This window comes from Meles meles, chromosome 4 (genome assembly GCF_922984935.1).
Source record: "Meles meles chromosome 4, mMelMel3.1 paternal haplotype, whole genome shotgun sequence".
In the NCBI taxonomy this organism is placed as follows: domain Eukaryota; kingdom Metazoa; phylum Chordata; class Mammalia; order Carnivora; family Mustelidae; genus Meles; species Meles meles.
In genome coordinates, this window is record NC_060069.1 from 162,298,440 (window position 1) to 162,320,144 (window position 21,705).

The 21,705-nt window shown below is 52.8% G+C and overlaps 1 protein-coding gene across 1 annotated transcript in view; it reads right to left on the minus strand.

The window, feature by feature from the left end:
• Positions 1-12,335: 12,335 nt before the first annotated feature.
• The window catches only part of LOC123940819 (heat shock transcription factor 2 binding protein), a 98,128-nt gene continuing 88,758 nt past the window's right edge, over positions 12,336-21,705 (minus strand). The window contains exon 8 of the mRNA XM_046003719.1: positions 12,336-13,054. Within this exon, the coding sequence (XP_045859675.1) occupies positions 12,846-13,054 (209 nt within the window). The 3' untranslated portion in view covers positions 12,336-12,845. The remainder of the gene's footprint in view (positions 13,055-21,705) is intronic.

Below are 21,705 nucleotides of genomic sequence, written 5' to 3' on the forward strand. Positions count from 1 at the left end.
TCGTAAGATGAGGCACACCGAGGAGGGAACCAAGAGGCCCACTTTGACCCTGACAGTGGTCCGTGCAGGGCCCCGGGTCAGGCCACAGCACCCGCTTCTCGGCCCAAGGCTGCCCCCGGCGTTCCGAGGGGCACAGCCGCTCTTCCTGGCACCGTCCGGCTGCACGGGAGCAGCCCAGGGCCCCCGAGCTGTTTCTGTCCTTGGGGTCCAGCTCTGCCAGGATGTATGGCCGTGGGCCCGCGGGCAAGGGTTTGCAAGGGGGCGATGCCAACGCCATGCCAACGGAGGGGGCTTCCTAAGAAGGGAGGTGGGGCAGGCTGCGGCAAGCTCGGGGCCAGTCCCTGCTGCCCAGAGAGGGGCCCAGAGCAGAGGAGGCGCAGTGTGGGTGAGGGCGGGCAGCGACGCCCGGGGGACCGGTCCTGCAGAGGGACGGCACAGCTGAGGGTCTGGGGACCTGGGTGACACGCTGGGCTGCTGCTTGCTGCGCAGGAACCAGGGCTGGTGGTTTCGATGGCCGAGCCACGAAGAGGAAGCGGGGAAGGGGCAGGAACGGTTGGACAGAAGACGCCAGAGCGAGGTCTGTGAAGCCAGGGCTTCTCTCCCCGCGGGACTCCGGTCAACACACGTGCACGGCCCGCTGGCCGCAGGAGCTCCCGGGGACAGGGCCCTCCCTCCCGCTCCCTCCTGCTCGGTGCTGAGCCATCCACGTACCCACACCCGCTCTCCGGGCCCCCCCCCCGGCCACTGACATCCCCCAACCAGCTTCCTCCAGCTCGGGGGCCCTGCCCTGGTGTGCGGGGCCAAGCAGGACTGAATTGGGGCCCGTGAAAAGGGGATTGGGACGGGGCCCCAAGACGTTGCCATCGTGCTTCCTTGCCCAGCTCAGAGCAGGTCTGCAACCCCACACGGGAGCCCCGAGGCCGGCACTGGGATGTTTACCCGCACACACTCAGCCCTCCCAAGTGTTTCCCAAGAAGGGACCTGGCCTGCAGGAAAATTCTAGTAACCAGCTTTCTAAGAAGTGGCGGGTGGTGGGGTGGGGAGGACAATCTCCAGGAAGGACGGAGCTCAGGGAGCAGCTGGTCAAGGGTAGTACGTTGCTGGAACATTCTGCGGCCAGGGAGCAGGCCGGCCCTGGGCATGCTCGGTGAGATGGCATCCTTCGTTCCAGCGCTCTCTGCCCTCTGACCCCGCAAGGCCCGAGGGCCCCATGCCATGTCCGCCCTGCCTGGGCTGCACCATGGGCCACTCCACACCTGGCTGCACCAGCAGGAAAAGCGCTGGTGCTAAGGAGACTTTGCCAAGAAAGAACGGCCTCGGGGGCCCATTCTCGTCCCTCCCGTCACACCAACACTGTCGGGGTATGCCAGCCGGGGCCCCCAGGCCACCCCACAGGAAGCGCGGGGGAGGGGCTGTTCTCAGGCAGGCTTTAGCTTCGGGAGTGTGAACTCTGTGACAAGGGGACCTCCCCTTACAGGCCTGACCTCCCCAAAATGACGGTCCCCGGCAATGCAGCGTCATTGCACAGCACACAGCCCCTGTGGGCCCAATAATCAACCCCCAAGATTCAGCCTCCCCAGAGCAGTCACTGGCCACATCATCAAACGCAGCTTCGACACTGTCAGAGGCAGGAAGGAAAGGGGGACCCCAGCAGGAGACCGAATGCTGAGCCCAGCATCCTGTCCTGTGTCCCCTCCGGAGCCATTGTGGGCCAGCGGTACCGCCAGGGGTGTGGGGCTGGGGGCCAGGCCACCCCAGCTGGCCTCCCGGAGACCTGCATCAGGACAGGCTCGTCCCAGCAGCATGACCTGCTTCTGCTGGGCCCCGTCTGCAGGAATGCCTGCGTCCCTACCTCCCACCGCATGCGCTGGAGGCGTGCTCGGGAAACGCAGATCCCAACAGGAGCCCAAACCAAATGCAATCCGGAAAAAACGAACACTAGGGCCAAAACCGTGGGACGCGATCCAAAGTCAAAAGCGAAAGCTGATTTGGGTTGGAACCACGCTTGGGGTTTTCTGTGCGGCCCTGCCCCTTCCCGCTGCGCGGCTCCAGGAGCGGACGATGCTCTAAGGGTGAACTACGGCGGGATCGCGGAAGGACGAGGGCCCACGGAGGCCTGTCACCGTGGGCACACGCTCTCCTGCCCTGTGATCCGGTACCGGCCCGGGACCCCAGTCTCCCTGCCTCCCATGGCTCTGAAGGCCACGCCTCGGCGAGACAGGTGCTTTCTGGTCCCGAGGGCCGCCTGCTCGCCCTGACCGCCAGCAGCCAGTCTGGAGCGAGACCGGCCTGCTGCGTGGCCAGTGTCTTCGCAGAGTTTGGTGATGGGTAATGGATCCCAGCCCTGCAGATTCGAAAACAACAGAGACGGGGGAAACGTGGCGGGTGTTCTTGGTGCACCCCTCCTCCAGTCCCTGGGAACCCCGAAGCCCAAGCGGGGCCCCTCCACCCCGCCAGCCACTCAGGCCGTGCGGCCCGGCACCTTCTGGAGGAGGAGCGTCTGGGAGCCGCCCGGCCCCCATCGCCCGGCCGGAGCAGCAGCCCCGAGCCCTCCCAGCACGGACCACAGCTTCCCTCTGTGCAGGGGAAGGCTGCCTCTCCCCAGCCGGGCAAAGCGCAGCCCAGAGCACAGGCTTCCAGAAGGGCTTGGAAACGCACAGGCACGTGCTGAGCAGGCCGGCAATGGCCCAGACGGGGAAGCGGGCGTCAGGCCGCCTGAAGCCGCCCCCCCCATCCCGTGGGCTGCCGCTGGCCCGAGTCTCTGGCCCGGGGACTAGCCCTGGCCCGGAGGACGCGTCTTGGCCCAGAACCGCGTGACTAATTGCTCGACAAACAGGAAGGCTTTTCACCTGCCCAGAGCTCAGTCAGGGTTTCCTACCAGACGATAGCATCAGGAGCCCCGGAGAACAGGCAGTTCTGTTCCTCGCCCGGAGCTTCTCGTGCTGGTGACGTCAGCAGGGCACAAGGCAATGCCCGGCCCGCAGGGGTGCGTGGGGGAGGGAGCTGGCAGCCGGCATCGGGGCCTGCAGGACAGGCACGCTCAGCCCCAAGCTGGGGTGCGGGCTGGAGAGAAGGGAGGGCTTCTCTCCTGGCGACTTCCAGGAACGGCATTTTTTCCCAGTGCAGCAGAGAAAAACAGGATAAAGTCGCAGGATGGCGGGGGGCAGGGGGAGCGGGAGCCTCGGGTCCCCGGTCATTCTGTTGCCGTTTCTTTATTCTATAAAGATTTCTGTGTATTTGAGAGCACGCACAGGCAAGTGCGACGGGGAGGGGCAGGAGGGGAGGGGGAGAATCTGAAGCAGACTCTGCCCTGAGCACGGAGCCCCACTCGGGCTCGATCCCAGGACCCCGAGGTCATGACCTGAGCAGAAACCAAGAGTCCAACGCCGAACAGACAGAGCTCTGCCCCAACCGGAGCCCCTGTTGCTGGTTTTTTATTTTTAATTTTTTTTTCTTTTCAGTGTTCCAAGATTTACTGTTTATGCACCACACCCAGTGCTCCATGCAGTAGGTGCCCTCCTTGATACCCATCAGCAGGCTCCCCCAACCTCCCACCCCCCGCCCCTTCAAAACCCTCAGATTGTTTCTGAGTCCACAGTCTCTCATGGCTCATCTCCCCTTCCGATTTCCCCCCAGCTCCCTTCTCCTCTCCATCTCCCCATGTCCTCCATGTTCTTTGTTATGCTCCCCAAATAAGTGAGACCATATGATACTTGACTCTCTCTGCTTGACTTATTTCGCTCAGCATAATCTCTTCCAGTCCCGTCCATGTTGCTACAAAAGTTGGGTATTCATCCTTTCTGATGGAGGCATAATACTCCATCGTGTATATGGACCACATCTTCCTTATCCATTCGTCCGTTGAAGGGCATCTTGGTTCTTTCCACAGTTTGGCGACCGTGGCCATTGCTGCTATGAACATTGGGGTACAGATGGCCCTTCTTTTCACTACATCTGTATCTTTGGGGTAAATACCCAGCAGTGCAATGGCAGGGTCATAGGGAAGCTCTATTTTTAATTTCTTGAGGAATCTCCACACTGTTCTCCAAAGTGGCTGCACCAACTTGCATTCCCACCAACAGTGGAAGAGGGTTCCCCTTTCTCCACATCCTCTCCAGTACACGTTGTTTCCTGTCTTGCTAATTTTGGCCATTCTAACTGGTGTCAGGTGGTATCTCAATGTGGTTTTAATTTGAGTCTCCCTGATGGCTAGTGATGATGAACATTTTTTCATGTGTCTGATAGCCGTTTGTATGTCTTCATTGGAGAAGTGTCTGTTCATATCTTCTGCCCATTTTTTGACGCGATTATCTGTGTTTTGTGTGTTGAGTTTGAGAAGTTCTTTATAGATCCTGGATATCAACCTTTTGTCTGTACTGTCATTTGCGAATGTCTTCTCCCATTCCGTGGGTTGCCTCTTTGTTGTGTTGACTGTTTCCTTTGCTGCGCAGAAGCTTGGCTGGTTGTAAGAGGAAATGCAAGCCTGACATGAGCGGGCCCCAGATGAGGGGTGTTTCAGGTTTGTCCTGCTGAGCTCAGAGATGGCCTCTGTCACTTGTCACCATCTCCTTAGGCTTAACCCAACGTCAGACCACAAGTACACTGGGCCTACGGCCAAAAATAAACAGATACGCGCCCCCAGAAATGTGGGATCTAAGTGCCTCCATGCACCCACATGAACCCTAGACTCCATCCAACACGGGGACTCAAAATGAGGGGGAGAGAAGACATGTCCACTCTGAACTATAGCCCAGCCCCCTCCGTGGGAGGCCACATGTGTCTGGGAAAACCATAGTATGGATTTCCTCAGTTCCGTGCACAAAATGCTGGCACACAGCATAGGACAGAAAATCGTCCCCCTTGGGACCGTCTCTTCTGGCAAGACAGGTCAGGAAAGGCGGCCCCAGGCCAGCCCCAAGACCCAGCCCTCTCCGCCCTGCTGCTTGCTTGACAATGTGGCCAAGGCCGTGCCCGGAAGGACGATCCCTCAGGAGGCTGCTGCTTCTGGATTTTTACTCTTTGACGTGCTTCCCTCGCTCTCCAAGAAAGAAAGCTACACACGGAGGCTTGGGTTTTCCTATTTGCAGCCAAACTCCCACCAGGGTTTCACAGGCTCGGAGAAGAGACCTGACAGGGTAACCGCTGGACAAGGGCCGAGACACAGGCTTGGCCATGAAGGCATGACAGAATCCGCCTCCCCCCGACATGCACACGCGTGCCCTCACGCACACGCCTGCTGACAGACATGCACAGCTGCACGCTCGCACACCAGATCTGTGGCCGTATCCACTCACGGACGTCGGGGACATCATGACAAAGGCTTGACCTGTGTCCGCACCTGAGTCAGTGTTTGGTGTGAGGGCAGGGCTTGTGGGAAGGCGCCGTGGCGCTGTGCGCATGGGGAGGCAGGGAGGGAGGCACGGGGCTGCAGGAGAGGGACAGTGTGGCGATAGCCGGAGGCCTCTCAGGCCATCCTCGAGCTCATGTGCTCCGGGGGAGGGTAGAGCCCAGGAATTCAGGGCCTCACCGCTGCCCTGGAAAGACCTCTCCCTCCTTACTCACGGGGAGCCTGGACTCCGACAGGGTCAAGACGTCACGATGGGACAGAAGCAACGAGGGGCTGAGCCTCACCAGTGGGGGCGGGGGCTCCAGCTGCCTGTTTCCCCCAAGGGCAGGCCTGCCAGCACAGCCACGGGGGACGGGCTCCGCCAGAGGCAGGCAGAGCAAGGCAATGCTTCTCAAAGGCACCCTCTTGCAGACCAGGAGGAACCGAGCAGAGAGCCCCAAGGTCTTGCTCCCGCACGCCCCGGGCGGCTATCCTGGCGGGCTCACAGCTTGGCCTTCTGCCCCGCCACCCTGTGCCCAGCCAGAACCAAACGGAAAGCAGCTCTGACGGCAGAGACCCGGCCACCGCATGTGCCCTGCCCCCACCCCGTAAGCAGGCGGTGCACGTGGGCGAGGAGCTCATCTCAACAGGAGAAACCGCCTCCCACGCTCCCAGCGGGACGAAGTGCGTTCACACGCCCCAGCGCCGCTCCCAGATTCCCCCGGCCGGTGGCAGGCGGGGGAAACACTGATTCATCCCGCGGAGCAGCGGCCAAGAACAACGCAGAAAGGCAGCCGTGTGCCACGCGTTTACAAAGATTGCCACGGCAACGGTTCCCCTCACAGAAGCAGCTTGGATGCCTGCGAGGTGAGCTTCCGTTCAGGGGAGGAGGTCTGAGCTCTGTGCCCACAGGACCGCCTCGCCCCGCTCTGCCCTAAGCGGTACCTTCCCAGCCGCCACCGTCCTTGGGTCTCCATGGGCATCTGGTAAAAGACGGGAAAGCAAAGCCAAGCGCTGGCCCTTTCGCACGGGGCCGCCTCTCCCTCCGGCCCCACCGCCCTGCCCAGTCGGCCCCAACCCAGCCCAAGCCTGGCCTCCCGGGGTGGCTCACTGGCCCAGAGTGGGCAGGAGTGTCTCTCTGCTCCTGGCCCGTTTGTCTCAGCTCTCGGGGACGCAGACAAAGAAAGACACAGAGGAACACTCCATTTTTCCCAGGCAAAGGTAAGACAGATCACAGTGGACAGAAGGAAATAATTTTGTAAACTGACCTGCAGATCCGAACAGAATCTTTTAAAAATCAAGGTTTTTAATACTGATGATGAATCCGGGTGTCTCCCTTGGTGTTAGCCACGTGCTACCGTGGGATCAGGCAGCCACGGGAGCCTGTCACGTGTCCACATGTGCCGTGCCAATGCCACTCGGGTGGGCGGGCAGAAGGGGTAAGCGGTGGACACCTGCTGCTGTCCTCTTCCTCCCGTGCCTCCCTCCGCGCCCTCAGGGACCTACTGCGGGCACCCAGAGCACGCTGGCCAGAGGGGGGCCGAGGGACAGCAACCACTGGTCACCAGAACTGCGAAAGACCAACAGCAGGACCGACCCTGGTCTGCGGAAGGAGTGAGCCCAGATGAGGAGGGACGCACACTGAAGGGAGGAGGGGACGTCAGGCCATGATCACAGCTCCGCCGCACAGGCCGCCACGTGGCGGCCCTGGCTTGTCCCCTCCCTGCAGACCGCGAGTGCGAGGGCTGAGCTGAAGCAGCGTGGACACAAGCCCTGACTGCCACCAGGAGACCAACGCCTTGTGTCCGGCTCCGGGGCCCACGTGCACGTGCGAGGCCTCAGCGTCTCACAGAAATCATGGTACGACCAGTGCTTGTCGTGCCAGAGCGCCTCACCACGGGCCTGGCCCTACCCCGGGGCCACACGATTCTCACGCCCAGGGCCGGGGGTCCCTTCCCAGCCACAGTAGGGTCCCCACAGATGCCAGGCGTTGTAAGGAGGTGCCATGCGTGTGCTTCCGTGCACGTCTGTGGAGAGAAGCTTCCCGGATCGGCTGAGCACCCCAGAATACCAGCATCACCAAGAGCCTCTGACCTGAGGTATTGCTCCTGCCCCCGGCCCTCCACCAATACGCCATCACACAGGGCAAACCATGACGTCTGCCCCATGCTGGTACCCACACACTCCCTGCTATCTCCCAACTCGCCCCAAACTCGTGCTCCGGGTCCCCGAACCCACTCTTCCTGCTCCCTGGGCTACTCCCTCAGACGTCCAAGAGCAACTGTTTGCGTAAGACCATTTATTCTAAAAAGCTGAGCTACAAACACATCTTTAATCAAAAACTGTAACTAAACTATATGACCGAGAGTCAGTCCTTTTTTTTTTTTGCATTTTTTTTGGGCTAGTATGTTCTAAGAATGTTAAATAGGTGTTCCTGGTGGGAAACGAGCAGCTGAGGGAGCTCCAACTTGAACTTAAAATCCTTCCAATAAAAGCTACTCATGCAAAATACCAAAGATTCAAAGATTTCTAAAATACGATAAGATACAGGAATCTTTGTGTTTTGAAAATCATACACTTAATAATATTTCCAAATAACAATCACAAAATTCAACAAATGGTTGGGGAAACTGGAAATCCACAGGAAAAAGCATAAAGCCAGACCCTTACCTCACACCATATCCAGAAATTAATTCAAAATGGATTCACCTAAACTGCAGAGAGAAAACAATAAAACTCTAAGAAGAAAGCAGAGGGGAAGATCTTCATGACCATGAATTTGGCGATGATTTCTTAGACATAATGTCAAAAGCACACACAACGGGAGAAAAACAGATTAAGTTAGACTTGATAAAAACTTAACTCTTACACATCGAAGGACACTATCAACAGAGTGGAAAGACAACCACAGAATGGAGTGAACATTGGCAAATCACCTGTCGGATAACGGGTTGGTATCCGGAATATATAAAGAGCTCCTGGAAGTCAACATGAAGAAGCAAACAACCCAATTCAAAAACAGATAAAAGACGCGAACAGACATTTCTCCTACAGGAGACGTGCCAGAGGCCCATAAGCACATGACAAGATGCTCAGCGTCACTGGTCATCAGGGACACCCACATGCAAAGCACCATGAGATGCCACGTCACTCCCACAAGGGCGGCTCTAATGAAACAAACGGGAAACAAGCCGTGGGGGCAGGGCCGTGGAGCAACGGGAGTCCTCACGCAGGGACGCGGGTGGGAATGCAGAATTGAGCAGCTGGTGTGAAAAAGCTTGGCAGCGCCTCCGGCAGACACGCAGGCGTCTCGTGTGATACAGAGTCACATCTGAGTGTACGCCCAGCAGGTGTGAGCGCAGAGACAGACGCCGGTGCTCCCGTGCGCGCAGCCGCAGCAGGCAAACCGTCAAGAGGCGGAAGCACCCGGTGTCCACCCAAACAGATGCGGCCAGGCACACCGTGTCTTACCGTCCTTTGCTGTCCTGTGTTTCACAGGTGCCGCTTTTTTTTGTTTTCTGTTTTTTAACAAATTGAAGGTTGATGGCCTCCGTCGGCTCTGTATCTGTATTTCCAACAGCATTGCTCACGTCACGTCCGTGTGTCACATTTTGGTCATTCTGGCAATATTCCACTTTTTCATTTTTTCTACGTTGGTTATGGTGACCTGTGACCAGCGATCCTCGATGTTACTACTGTCCGCGTTTGGGGTGCCCTGACTGCACCCACGTAAGAGGACAAACTTGACTCAGAAGCGTCGTGTGCGTTCCGACTGCCTCGCCGACTGGCTCTTCCCCCGTCTCTCTCCCTCTCTCCTCGGCCTCCCTGTTCCCTGAGCCACAAAACTGAAATCAGACCCATTAATGCCCCTGCAATGGCCTCTGACTGTTCAAGTGAAAGGAAGAGTTGAATGTCTCTCACACTGAATCAAAAGCAAGCTATGATTAAGCTTAGTAAGGAAGCCTGTCAAAGCCTGAGCTAGGCGGAAAGCTGGGCCTCCCTCTTGCACCAAACGGCCAAAAGGCTGCGTGCTGCCGAGAAATCATTCACGGAAGGAAGAGCCAGCGGGTGGGGCACGTGTCATTCCCGTCTGATTCTACGAGGTCGCCATGGCCTCTCCAGCCTGCCGCCGCCGCCACCCCCGATCAGTCAGCCGCCGTCAACGTCGAGGGGAACCTCCCACCAGCAAAAGGATCGCAACTCCCCAAAAGCTCAGACGATGGCGAGCGTTTTCTAGCAATAAAGAATCTCACCACGAGGACATGGACACTGTGGCTTTTCGACACGACGCTCCTGCACACGTGACAGGGAAACCAGGACAGGAGACTCCCTTCACTGCCATACCGTTCCGTGTGGGGGTCTGGAACGGGCCCGCAGTATCTCTGAGGTGCGCCTGTGAGCAGGTACAATGCAGTGTGACTTAGCCATGAAAGGGGATGAAACTAACACGGGACATAACACAGCTGAGCCCTACAGACAAGCTGGGCCTGAAGGACAGATGTTTTACGATCCCACTCAGAGGAGGTTCGTAGAGCAGCCGAATCCATGGACAGAAGCAGGACAGAGGACACCAGGGGCTGGGAAGAGGGCAACTGGGGGAATGAGGAGATCCTGTTTAATGGGTACAGAGTTTCTGCTTGGTAGGATAGAAAGTTCTGGACATAGACAGTGGCTGTGGTTACACAACACCGTGAATGTACGTAATGCACTGAATCCCACACTTAGTCTACATCTGGACACAATTCTTAGCGTGCAGTCTCAGAGCAGACGGACAGCCGTGAGCATGACAGGAGAGTTCTGCGTACGACCGGTCCCTTGACCACCCCCCCCCCCACACCTAAGTCTGGCCTGGAACAGTAGCAAAGAGCTTCTGCCGGGTTCGCCCCGCCTTCTGACCCCACAGCCTCCCTACGGGGTGCTATCGCCTATGCTGTGTCCCCCACTACAGCAAGACCTACAGCCAGGGGTCCGCATCTGCACCATAGGAGAAAACGGAGCGAAGACTGTCTTGGAAGACTCCTCGGGAGCTTAGTAAGTCTGCAAGAGTGCGTATCAACCACTCTCATTCACACCTTTCTTGTCCCTGGTTTCAAGCCCCGGCCTTGTGGTGCTCTGCTTGGTACTCTCATTAACTTTAAAGTCCTCTGAACTAAGAAAAAGTTCGCATCCGGGACGAGGCCTTCTCCACCCCGCCCGGCACCATGCACAGACCCAGCTACGCACAGCCTCAAAGCCGCAGCCCGGGTCTGCTCTGGAGTCAGGCTCCCCCAGCTCAAGGAGCAAGAGGTCAGCTCCGAGCACCCTTGGGAGCAGGCCGGGGTGGCGTGAGGCCTGGCTGTTGGCCTGGCAGGCTCCACGCCTTTAAGAGGAATTCTTTAAAAAATAAATTTAATGGGGCGCCTGGGTGGCTCAGTCATTGGGTGTCTGCCTTCGGCTTGGGTCGTGATCCCAGTGTCCTGGGATCAAGCCCTGCGTCGGGCTCTCTGCTCCACGGGAAGCCTGCTTCTCCCTCTCCCACTCCCCCTGCTTGTGTTCCCTCTCTTGCTGTGTTTCCCTCTGTCAAATAAATAAAATCTTTAAAAAAAATAAAATAAAATAAAAAATAAATTTAAGGGGCACCTGGGTGGCTCAGTGGGTTAAAGCCTCTGCCTTCCACTCAGGTCATGATCTCAGGGAGCCCCGCGTCGGACTCTCTGCTCAGCAGGGAGCCTGCTTCCCCCTCTCTCTCTGCCTGCTTCTCTGCCTGCTTGTGATCTCTGTCAAATAAATAAATAATAAATAAATCTTAAAAAAATAACAAATTTAAAAATACATGTACCATTTTCCTGCTTTTGTTTCTGATTTTTTAATTTACAAGAGACCCCAAACGCTGCCAAGCACGCGCTTTTGGTCATAATTCACCAGAACTCAAGTGTCTCCTTGACCTTCACGTGAAAAACAGAAATATTAGAAAGGCTAAGCCACTCCTTAAAACTGGCCGTAAGTACTTTTCCGGAGATATATGCTCAAAACATATGCCATCGTTTGTCCCTGAGCGCGTTTTCATGAGAGTCTTGTTATCTCTACCGAGCTTCGTAACTAGGAGGAGGAGAATCCTTTATCACATCCATCTACTAATTAGCGAAACGGCACAAAACTCGGGCTTTGGCCCAGTTCCGCATCCCTCTGCGCTGCGATCCCATCTTTGGCAGGAAAAGACCCTGCGTTCTAAAGGCAGCGCGAGCGAATTACACAGGTTTCTCTCCCATTACCTTAACAAACAAACACCCAAACAGAAAACTCCACGCTAGAAAGAGTCCAAACACACAGCGTCCTCGATTTTACCCGCCCGCGGTCAGACCTCCCGAGCCAGCGCGCACAGATGGACCAACGTCTGCACCCCCGGGTCTCAAACTGCCTCCCAGCACGGCTCTCCACTTCCGCCGAGCTGGCGGCGTTCCCCGGTCCGTCCTCCCCACTCCTGGCCTCTGCTGCAGCCGTAGCTGCTCGGGGCCTAGAAAGATGAAGCTCTCGGCGCGCGCCACGCAGCAGACGCAGCTTACAGACGCGGACGAGGCCCCCAGCACCTTTACCCCGAGAGGTGCCCCGAGCCCGAGCGCCCACGGAGTCTCTATAAGGGAAGCAGCCCAAGAAAGGAGCGAACGTGCTGCCTGATGTGACTCTCTGGGGTGACCCAGACGGAACGTCCCCTCTCACGCGCCCGCTTCCATGCGCTCTGCCAGCGGCCCAGGCGCAGCTGGGGAGGATCTGTGAGCCGCGGGCACCCTGGGACACGCCGGCAGACGTCATCTGAAGAACTCGCCCAGCGGGAGGGGCGCTCGTCGGGGAGGCCCCTGCTCCCGATCTCTCCTGCATGGGAAGTGGGACTTCCGAGTGTACAAATGCCCAGACAGCGTAAGGACAGTGTTTCCCACCGACCAAGTATCTGCACCTTAACAAGCGACTTCCCGACAGCGAGCGCACAGTGTTCCAGAACACAGGAGTCGTGCACACCCGTGGCTCTTCTGGCTTTCTTTATTTAAAAGTAAAACAGGCACAAAAAACAGAACTGAAACGTCCAATGTCACCTGAACTGGCAGGTTCACCAAAGGCTGAAAGGTGAACTTGCATTTTAGGGTATTAATTATCATTACTAGAGAGAGAATGAATTGTTTTTCAAACCATGTATCTCAGGAAAATGCTGACCAGCGGGGCACGTGGCTATCTCATCCCCTTTATGCGGGGGAACCCAGAGGTCTCGGGAAGTCCCTTGAGTCGCGAGAGCTGCTCTAAGACGGCGCTCCTCCAGGTCCGGGACGTGGGCCTCACCAGAAGGATGGGTCTTGCTCAGGCCACCCCGCCGGGTCGAGCAGCCGCCCACAGGTACGCTGGCTTGCAGGAGGAAGTGGTGTAGACACATACGCATTCACGTCCCTCTCGAGTCACTCACATTCTACCGTCTATAACACATGGCGCTCGGTGACGGTTTCGGAACACAAAGTGGGGGCCTGGGGGAGGGAAAGGGACACACCGAGCGCCCCTACGCGTCACGCTCCAGGGCGCGGAGGTCCTCCAGGAGCTCCTGGGCTGCGGTCTGCAGGTGCGGGTTGCGGCTCTTGGCCATGGCCACGATGCGCTGCAGGGGCAGGGAGCTCCGGAACTCGGAGGCCGACTTGGAGAAGACTTCTGGCTCCAGGACCACAGACTGGACGAGTCGCAGCGCGTGGAGACACACCTCTGCGTCCGGGTCTGGGGGAGAGAGGGAACGCTTCTGGTTAGAAGGAGACTCTGCAGGAACCCTCAGGAGCCCTCGGCCTTTCTGAACGACAGGTCTGACGGCTCGGTGACCACCAGCCGACCGAGACACTGTCACTTCTTGAGCTAAAGGCTTAGCTCCTAAGAGCGACACAAAAGAACTCAATGACCATCAATTTAGGGACGTCCGTCCTCAAATACCACTCGCTCGGATAGTCCGAAGACACGGAACTAAAAATAAGAGGGCTTCGTGCTGCCCAGTCGCTCGCAGAGCCGCCGCGGCTGCGCCCACGGGAGACTGTGGAAGAGGTACTGCCCTGTCTGTGCTCAGAGCATCGGTCCCCCCGGGCCCCGCACAGGCTCGGCAGCTCCCTGGGGCCCCCGCGGCCCCTGAGTCATGGGCAGCAGGACGCACAGTGCCGCCCCGTTCCCGAGGAAGGCTCTCTGGAGTCCGGGAACCTAGTGGCGGGCACACACCTAGCATCGCCGCAGCACGGCTGGCCGCGAACAGCCCGGCGCGGAGCCACAGGCGCAACCAGGAGGCTCCCGCTCCTGCTGCTCGCGCCTGCCGACCGGGAAGCGTCAGCGCGCCGTCCGTCCACTCTCGGCCAGGTGTTGTGACCGGAACCAGGCTCAAAATCCGGCCCTCTTTCTTAGCGTGATGCTTAACTCTCTGAGCAAGTGAGTGGATCATGAGAGCAGACTCGGGAAGTCCCCAGTGAGGACTGGCCCGTGCAGATGCTGCCGGAGGCCTCGCGCTGAGCCGGGCCTCCAGGGCCCAGTGAAGACGGCTGCGCTCCATCCAGGACAGATGGCAGGACGTCCTGGGCCTGGACCATTTGAGTCCTCCTACTCTGCGGGAGGACAAGGCAACTTCCCCCAGTACGGGCCGGCCAGAGACCCGCGGTGGAGTGTGCTGCCACAGGGAGGAGCACAGGATCGCTGGGAAGGCCCCAGCGCCCCGACACAGATGGACGGAGTTGCCCCAAAACAACAAAGAACTTCCCTCGTCCACCAGCGTCAGCGCAGCAAACTCCCAGCAGCCAGTAACAGTGTCTACGGCCGGGAAAGGAGCGAGAGGCAGGAAGGTGACCCCCTGAACACAGGTGCAAAGGGAGGGCCAGCCTCGCAGGGACACTCGCACAGCTCCCCTCTTACCTCACTCCGCAGGAGGAAGAGAGGAGGCTTGGAAGCCCGCGGTGCACAGAAGGCAAGCACAAAACCCACAGCCATCTCACCGCACACCGACAGCCCAGCAGGAGAGGATGCTCGGCCATGTCCACGGCCATGTCCACGGCCATGCTAACCTCACTCCCTGCTGCAGACAGGCGGGCTCACTACAGCCTGGAGACCAAATGCCACGCACGAGCCATTTCCGTGCAGGCTGTGAGCTAAGAGTGGTTTTTACATCTTAAAGGGACACTTTTTTAAAAGAGGGGGAAGAATGTGCAGCAGAAACCACATACGGCCCGAAAGATATTTACTATCCAGCCCGTTACAGAAAAAGTTCGCTTTTCTGCCCTGCACACAATGTCCAACGTCCAATCAGAAATTACGACAAAGCAGGGGAAAGACAAGGCCCACGGAGGAGTGACGAAGGAACCCACAGAGCCAGGACCCGGCTACAGGAACAGCTAGAAAACGAACCTGAACCAAACAGGATTCACAGATGGGAAACACCGATGTACGTTCCTGGAGTACATCTGATTGTAATGTAAACCCTGGGGCAAGTCATAAAAAAAGTGTTTAAAGTATAAATGATAAGCCAACAGGACCATAAAATAGGACCATTAAAATAATCTAACAGCAAAGAAAAAAGAGGACAAAAGAAACTAGAGATATTTTTGTATTTTTCTCTATACATTAAATGCAAACAGTATCAGCAACCGATGACACTGAAAAGAAATAAAATTTAAAAAAACACCAGTTAGAAGCCAGAGGATGCGTAAAACAGCAAGACTTCACTATACGTGGCCTACACGACACTCAAGAGCGCTACAAAGACAAAGGTTAAAAGTACAAACAAATATTTAAAATACACCAAACTACTTAAAGACGGCTACAGAGCCTGTATTATTACCAAAGTAGACTTTGGAGCAGGAAATGTTACCAGGACCACAGAGGAACACCGCCTAATTACAGAGCAGTTGCACACCAAGAAGACAGAAAAGTCTCAATTTTGTATGGACGTACCGAATGGCAGAGCGTCAAAGGACACAGCAAAATAGGATAGAACTCTACGGGCAAATGGATTCTCAGAGCTGAAAACCTGAATGTTATTTCCATTACTGATTTTAAAAAGTAAGGGAAAGAAAATCAGTAAAAACACAGAAGCCATGAAGAACTGAGTTGAGCAAGGTCAGCCGGCGACCACCAACTGTATCCACGTGTCAGTAACAATACTTTGGAAACGGAATTTTTTTAAAAGACTATCATTCACAATAGCACCAAAAACATAAAACATTTAGGTATAGATCTCACAAAATATGTGCAAGATCTGTATGCTAAAAACCATAAAACACCGATGTAAGAAATTAACGACGATGTAAGTAAACTGACAGAAAGGACCCCATACTGTTCTGGCCACCTGCCAGTGATCCGCACCCAGGCACTCCAGCCAGAGTCCCCATAAGCTTGTTTGTAGAATCAACAAACTGATTCTCAAATTTCCTTGGAAAAGTAAAGGAATTAGGACAGCCAAAACAGTTTAGAAAAACCGTGAAAGACTCAGAGTACTTGATTTCAAGACTTAAGAGTTATCAAGACAGTGTGATCCTGGTGAAGGGACAAAGATAAATGAAACAGGATTAGCCTGGGGGGCTCATTGGTTGGGCGACAGCCTTCAGCTCAGCTCATGATCTTGGAGTCCCAGGATCGCATCCCACATCGAGCTTCCTGCTTGGTGGGGAGCCTGCTGCTCCCTCTGACCTCTCCCCTCTCACGCTCTCTCTCGCAAATAAATAAAATATTAAAAAAAAAAAAAAGAAACAGGATTAGAAAACGCTGGAACACACCAAAGTTTTGTAAAGTCTCAACAAACATATAAATGCCATTTTATATATATATTTTTTAATATTTTATTTATTTGACAGAGAGAAATCACAACTAGGCAGAGAGGCAGGCAGAGAGAGAGAGGAGGAGGCAGGCTCCCTGCGGAGCAGAGAGCCCGATGTGGGGCTCAATCCCAGGACTCTAGGATCATGACCTGAGCCGAAGGCAGAGGCTTTAACCCACTGAGCCACCCAGGCGCCCCCATTTTATATTTTTTTAAGAAATGCATTTTAATTTAAAAAAAAAAAAAAAGGCCTTTTCAGGTTACCTGTCTTGGTTCCGTTAGTAGAGAGTAGGAATTTTGATCTCGGGGTTGTGAGTGCAAGTCCCATGCTAGATGTAGAGATTACTTAAATTAATTAATTTAAAAGGAGGGGAGCCTGCATGGCTCAGTGGGTTAAGCCTCTGCCTCTGGCTCAGGTCATGATTTCAGGGTCCTGGGATCGAGCCCGGCATCAGGCTCTCTGCTCAGTGGGGAGCCTGCTTCCCTCCCCACCCCCGCCTGACTCTCTGCCTACTTGTGATCTCTCTGTCAAATGAATAAATAAAATCTTTAAAAAAAAAAAAAAAGGATTCCTCAAGTAACTCATGGCTGTCTTAATGTAGATATTTCATCAAAGACTAAATACAACTTTATCTTGGCAAATAGCCAGGCCTTCAGGTACCAGTACCCCCTGCTTTCAGCAAACAGAAATTCCTTAGAAATTTACATTGTCTCTACCCCGGCCCCTCCCTCCACAAGCTTAAAAGTATGTATAATCAGATGCTCCTCACCAAACCCAGTGCAACTCTTCTCGTCTATGGACCTGTGCTATAATTAAAGCACCTTTTGTACCATAAAAAAATTAATTAATTTGAAAAATAATAGCCTTTTCAACAATCAGTGCTGGAAAAAACTGAACACTCATATGTAAAAACAGAGAACTTGAATCCATATCTTGCCTCACATGCAAAACTGACATGAAAATTAATAATAGACTTAAATATAAAACCTAAAACACCAAGAACTTCTAGAACTAAATAAGAGAAAATCTTTGTAACCTTCAGTTTGGTAAGAATTTCTCAGATATAAAACCAAAAGCACAATCCATACAAGAAAAAAATGAGTAAGCACTATTAAAATTAAAAACATCTGCTCTTCCAAAGATATAATTAGGAAATGAAAAGATGAACCAGTAGGCCAGGAAAAAATACTTGTAAAACATGTATCTGATTTATTAAAAGAAAAAACTGAATACAGAGTATAAACTCAAAAATAATAATTACTAATAGTAAAACAAACCACCCAATAAGAATTGTCAAATATTGGAAAAGACACATCTTTTCACGTGCCCACTTCCCATTCATGTATCTACTTTGGTTAAATATATTTTCAAATATTTTATTCACAGTGTCTTTACTCATCGTTGAGAAAATCTGAAAATAACCCAAACATCTTTCAACTGATGAACAGATAAAAAGAGACTATGGCATCTCCGTAGAGTAAAAATGTAAATAGCAATAAAATACATTAAAACAACTGATACACACAAAAACATGATAAATCTCGAATTATGCCGAGAAACAAGCTGGACTTTAAAATCCGCACACGTCACGACTGCCTATATGCGCCTCTGGAAATGTCAAAGCCACAGGAAGAGAAGAGAGCTGCAGTTGCCAAGGCCTGGGGGTGAGGAGGGGGTGACCGCACCGTGGCATAGAGACGACTCTGCGGAGACGAAACCGTCCCGGGTACTGACTACGGTTTACGTGTATGTGACGCGGATGTCACAACTCTTAGAACTCTGTACTGGTAAGTGGGTTTCACCCCCACGTAAAACTGTAACTCAGTAACACTGACCTTTAAAAAAGGGAAAACATTACATCTCTGGACCCTCTTCCTTACTCCCTGCCCCTAAGCAACTGCTTTTTCCCTTGAGAACGGGTTATCTACTTTCTTTCTATATATATATATATATATATTTTTTTTTTTAAGATCTTATTCATTTATTTGACAGGGAGAGGTCACAAGTAGGCAGAGAGAAAGGAGGACGCAGGCTCCCCACTGAGCAGAGAGCCTGATGCAGGGCTCGATCCCAGGACCCTGAGATCATGACCTGAGCCGAAGGCAGAGGCTTAATCCACTGAGCCACCCAGGCGCCCCTGGTTATCTATTTTCTAATAATCTTGGGGCAGGGACCTCAGGCACAAGTGGAAAAGGATGCTCTCCCTGCAGAGCACATGAATTGTGCAAAAACGTACCCATAAATTCCAAGACACCCCGTCCTCCCTACTGTGTTTCCAGAGTCCGAAGGCCTCTGCCCTGCAGACAGGAGACTACATGAGTCCTCTGCGGCCAATCTGAGAAAGCACGAAGGTGCCGGCCTGTAGGTTCCCGGGGAGCGGCTGCGCCGGCTCTCACCGCGATCCAGCTCCCGACTGCACCGCAAGCGGAGCTTCCGGCGGCAGAAACCCCTCCCGCCGTCCCTTCTAGCGGAGGTGACGCACAGTGCTGTGCTCGTTTCAGGTGTGCCGTGCAGCGATCCAGGACTCCGACGCGTCACTCAGCGCTCATCAGCACACGCACACTCTGGAATCCCCACCGCCCATCGCACCCGTCCCGCCGCCCACCTCCCCTCCGCTGACCGTCAGTTTGTTCAGTGAAGGGTCTGTCTCTTGGTTTGCCTCTTTATCCCTTGGTCATGTGTCTCGTTTCTGTTTCTTGAATTCCGCACGAGTGAAATCATACGGTGTTTGTCTTTCTCTGACTCCTTTTGCTTAGCACTGTACTCTGTAACTCCATTCACATCACTGAAAATGGCAAGATTTCATTCTTTTTGGTGGCTGATATTCCATTTTATATACATGTGTATATATGTATGTATGTATATGTGTCTCTCTCACACACACACACACACACACACACACACCCCACATCTTCATCCACTCATCAGTCACTGAACACCTGGGCTGCTTCCACAGTTTGGCCACTGTAAATAATAGTGCTTCTCACATAGGGGTGTCCGTATCCCTTTGAATTAGTGCTCTTGTATTTTGGGGTAAATATCCAGTACTGCAAATACTGGGTCATAGGGCAGCTCCATTTTTAACCTCTTGAGGACACTCGGTGCTGTGTTCCAGAGCGGCCGCCCCAGCCTGCATTCCCAGAAGTAGTGCACGAGGTTCCCCTTCTCCACGTCCTCGCCAGCACCTGTCGTTTCTCGTGTTGCTGATTTTCGTCATCCTGACGGGTGTGAGGTGGGATCTCACTGGGGTTTGGATCTGCATCTCTCTGCTGATGAATGATGTTAAGCATCTTTTCATTTGTCTTTTAGCCATTTCAATGTCTTCTTTGGAGAACTGCCCATTCAGGTCTTCTGGCCATTTTTTAAGTTGGATTATCTGGGGTTTCCGTGTTGGGTTGTATCAAGTCTTTATGTATTTTGGATACTAACCCTTCATTGGATAGGTCATTTGCAAATGTCTTCTCCCATTCTGTAAGTTGTTGTTCGTTTTATTGATGTCTCCTTGGCTGTGCAGAAATTTTTTTTTTCTTGAAGAAGTCCTGATAATTTATTTTTGTTTTTATTTCCCTTGCTTTGGGAAAATGTTATCTAGAAAAATGCTGCTATGTTGCTATGGCTGATGTTAGAGAAAGTACTGCATGTGTTCTCCTCTAGGATTTCTATGTTTTCAGGTCTCACATTTAGGTCTTCATTTATTGTTGTGTGTGGTGTAAGAGAGTGGTCCAGTTTCATTCTTCTGCGTGTGGCTGTCCACTTTTCCCAACACCATTTGTTGAAGAAATTGTCTTTTTCCTATTGCATATTCTTTCCTCCTTCGTCAAAGATCAATTGACCATATAATTGTGGGTTTATTTCTGTTCTATCGGTCTGTGTGTCTCTTTTTGTGCCAGTACCATAGTATTTTGATTACTACAACTCTGTAATAGAAATTGAAGTCTGGAACTGTGAAACCTCCAGTTTTGTTTTGCTTTTTCTTTTTCAGGGTTGCTTTGGCTATTCGGGGTCTTTCATGGTTCCATATAAATTTAAGGATTATTGGGGCACCTGGGTGGCTCAGTGGGTTAAAGCCTCTGCCTTCGGCTCAGGTCATGATCCCAGGGTCCTGGGATCGAGCCCCGCGTCGGGCTCTCTGCTCAGTGGGGAGCCTGCTTCTCTTCCTCTCTCTCTCTGCCTGCCTCTCTGCCTCCTTTGATCTCTCTCTGTCAAATAAATAAATAAATCTTTAAAAAAAAATTTAAGGATTATTTATTCTCGTTCTGTGAAACATGCATTCTGATAGGGATTGCGTTAAATCTGCAGATTCCATTGGGCATATGGGCATTTTAACAGTATCTGTTCTTCTGATCCATGAATACGGAATGTCGTCCCATTTCTTTGTGTCACCTTCAATTTCTCTCATCCATGCTTTATAGTTTTCAGAGTATGGATCGTTCACCTCCTTGGTTAGGTTTATTCCTAGGCATTTTATTATTTTTGGGACAACTGTAAATGGGATTGTTTTCTTAATTTCACTTTTTACTGCTTGGTTATTAGTGTATACAAATGCAACATGTTTCTCTTTACTGATTTTTGTATCCTGTGACTTTACTGAATTCATGTATCAGGTCCAATAGTGTTTTTAGTAGAGTCTTTGCGGTTCTCTATATAGTGTATTGTGTCATCTGCAAATAGGGAACGTCTTCCCTCTTCCTTGCCAATTTGCATGATTTTATTTCTTTGTGTTGTCTGACTGCCGTGGCTAGGACTTCCAGCACTACGCTGAATAAAAGTGATGAGAGTAGACATCCTTGTCTTGACCTTGACCAAAGGGGACAAGCTCCCAGTCTTTCCCACTATGATGTTTGCTGTGGGTTTTTTATATATGGCCTTTATTATGTTGAGATAAGTTCCCTCTAGACCTACTTTGTTGAGGGTTTTTGTTGTGAATGGGTGTTGTACTATGAATCTCATCCTTAAACATGAGAAGAGAATGCACATCACCAGATCTCTGAGAAAAAGATGGTCATCGTTTTCAAAAGAAACAAAAGGAGGAAAAAGAAAAGAGTGTGCAATGAGAAGAAAAATTTTAAAAAATATTAATACCTTCCTCAAGGAGATAAAAGAAGTTACATCATCCATTATTCAAGAATGAGATGTTATATTTTTTAATTCCCCAAAAAAAAGCAACTAGAAATTAAATGCATGATAGTAGAGATGAAGATCTCAATAGGAAGGATGGAAAATAAAGTTGCAGAAATCTCTTAAAAGTGGTGCTAACTACTGGGTATTTACCTCAAAGATACAGAGGTAGTGAAAAGAAGGGCCATCTGTACCCCAACGTTCATAGCAACAATGGCCACAGCTGCTAAACTGTGGAAAGACGCCCTTCAACGGATGAATGGGTAAGGAAGATGTGGTCCATATAGACGATGGAGTATTATGCCTCCATCAGAAAGGATGAATCCCCAACTTTTGTAGCAGCATGGACGGGACTGGAGGAGATTATGCTGAGTGAAATAAGTCAAGCAGAGAGAGTCAACTATCATATGGTCTCGCTTACTGTGGAGCATAAGGAATAACACGGAGGACATGGGGAGATGGAGAGAAGGG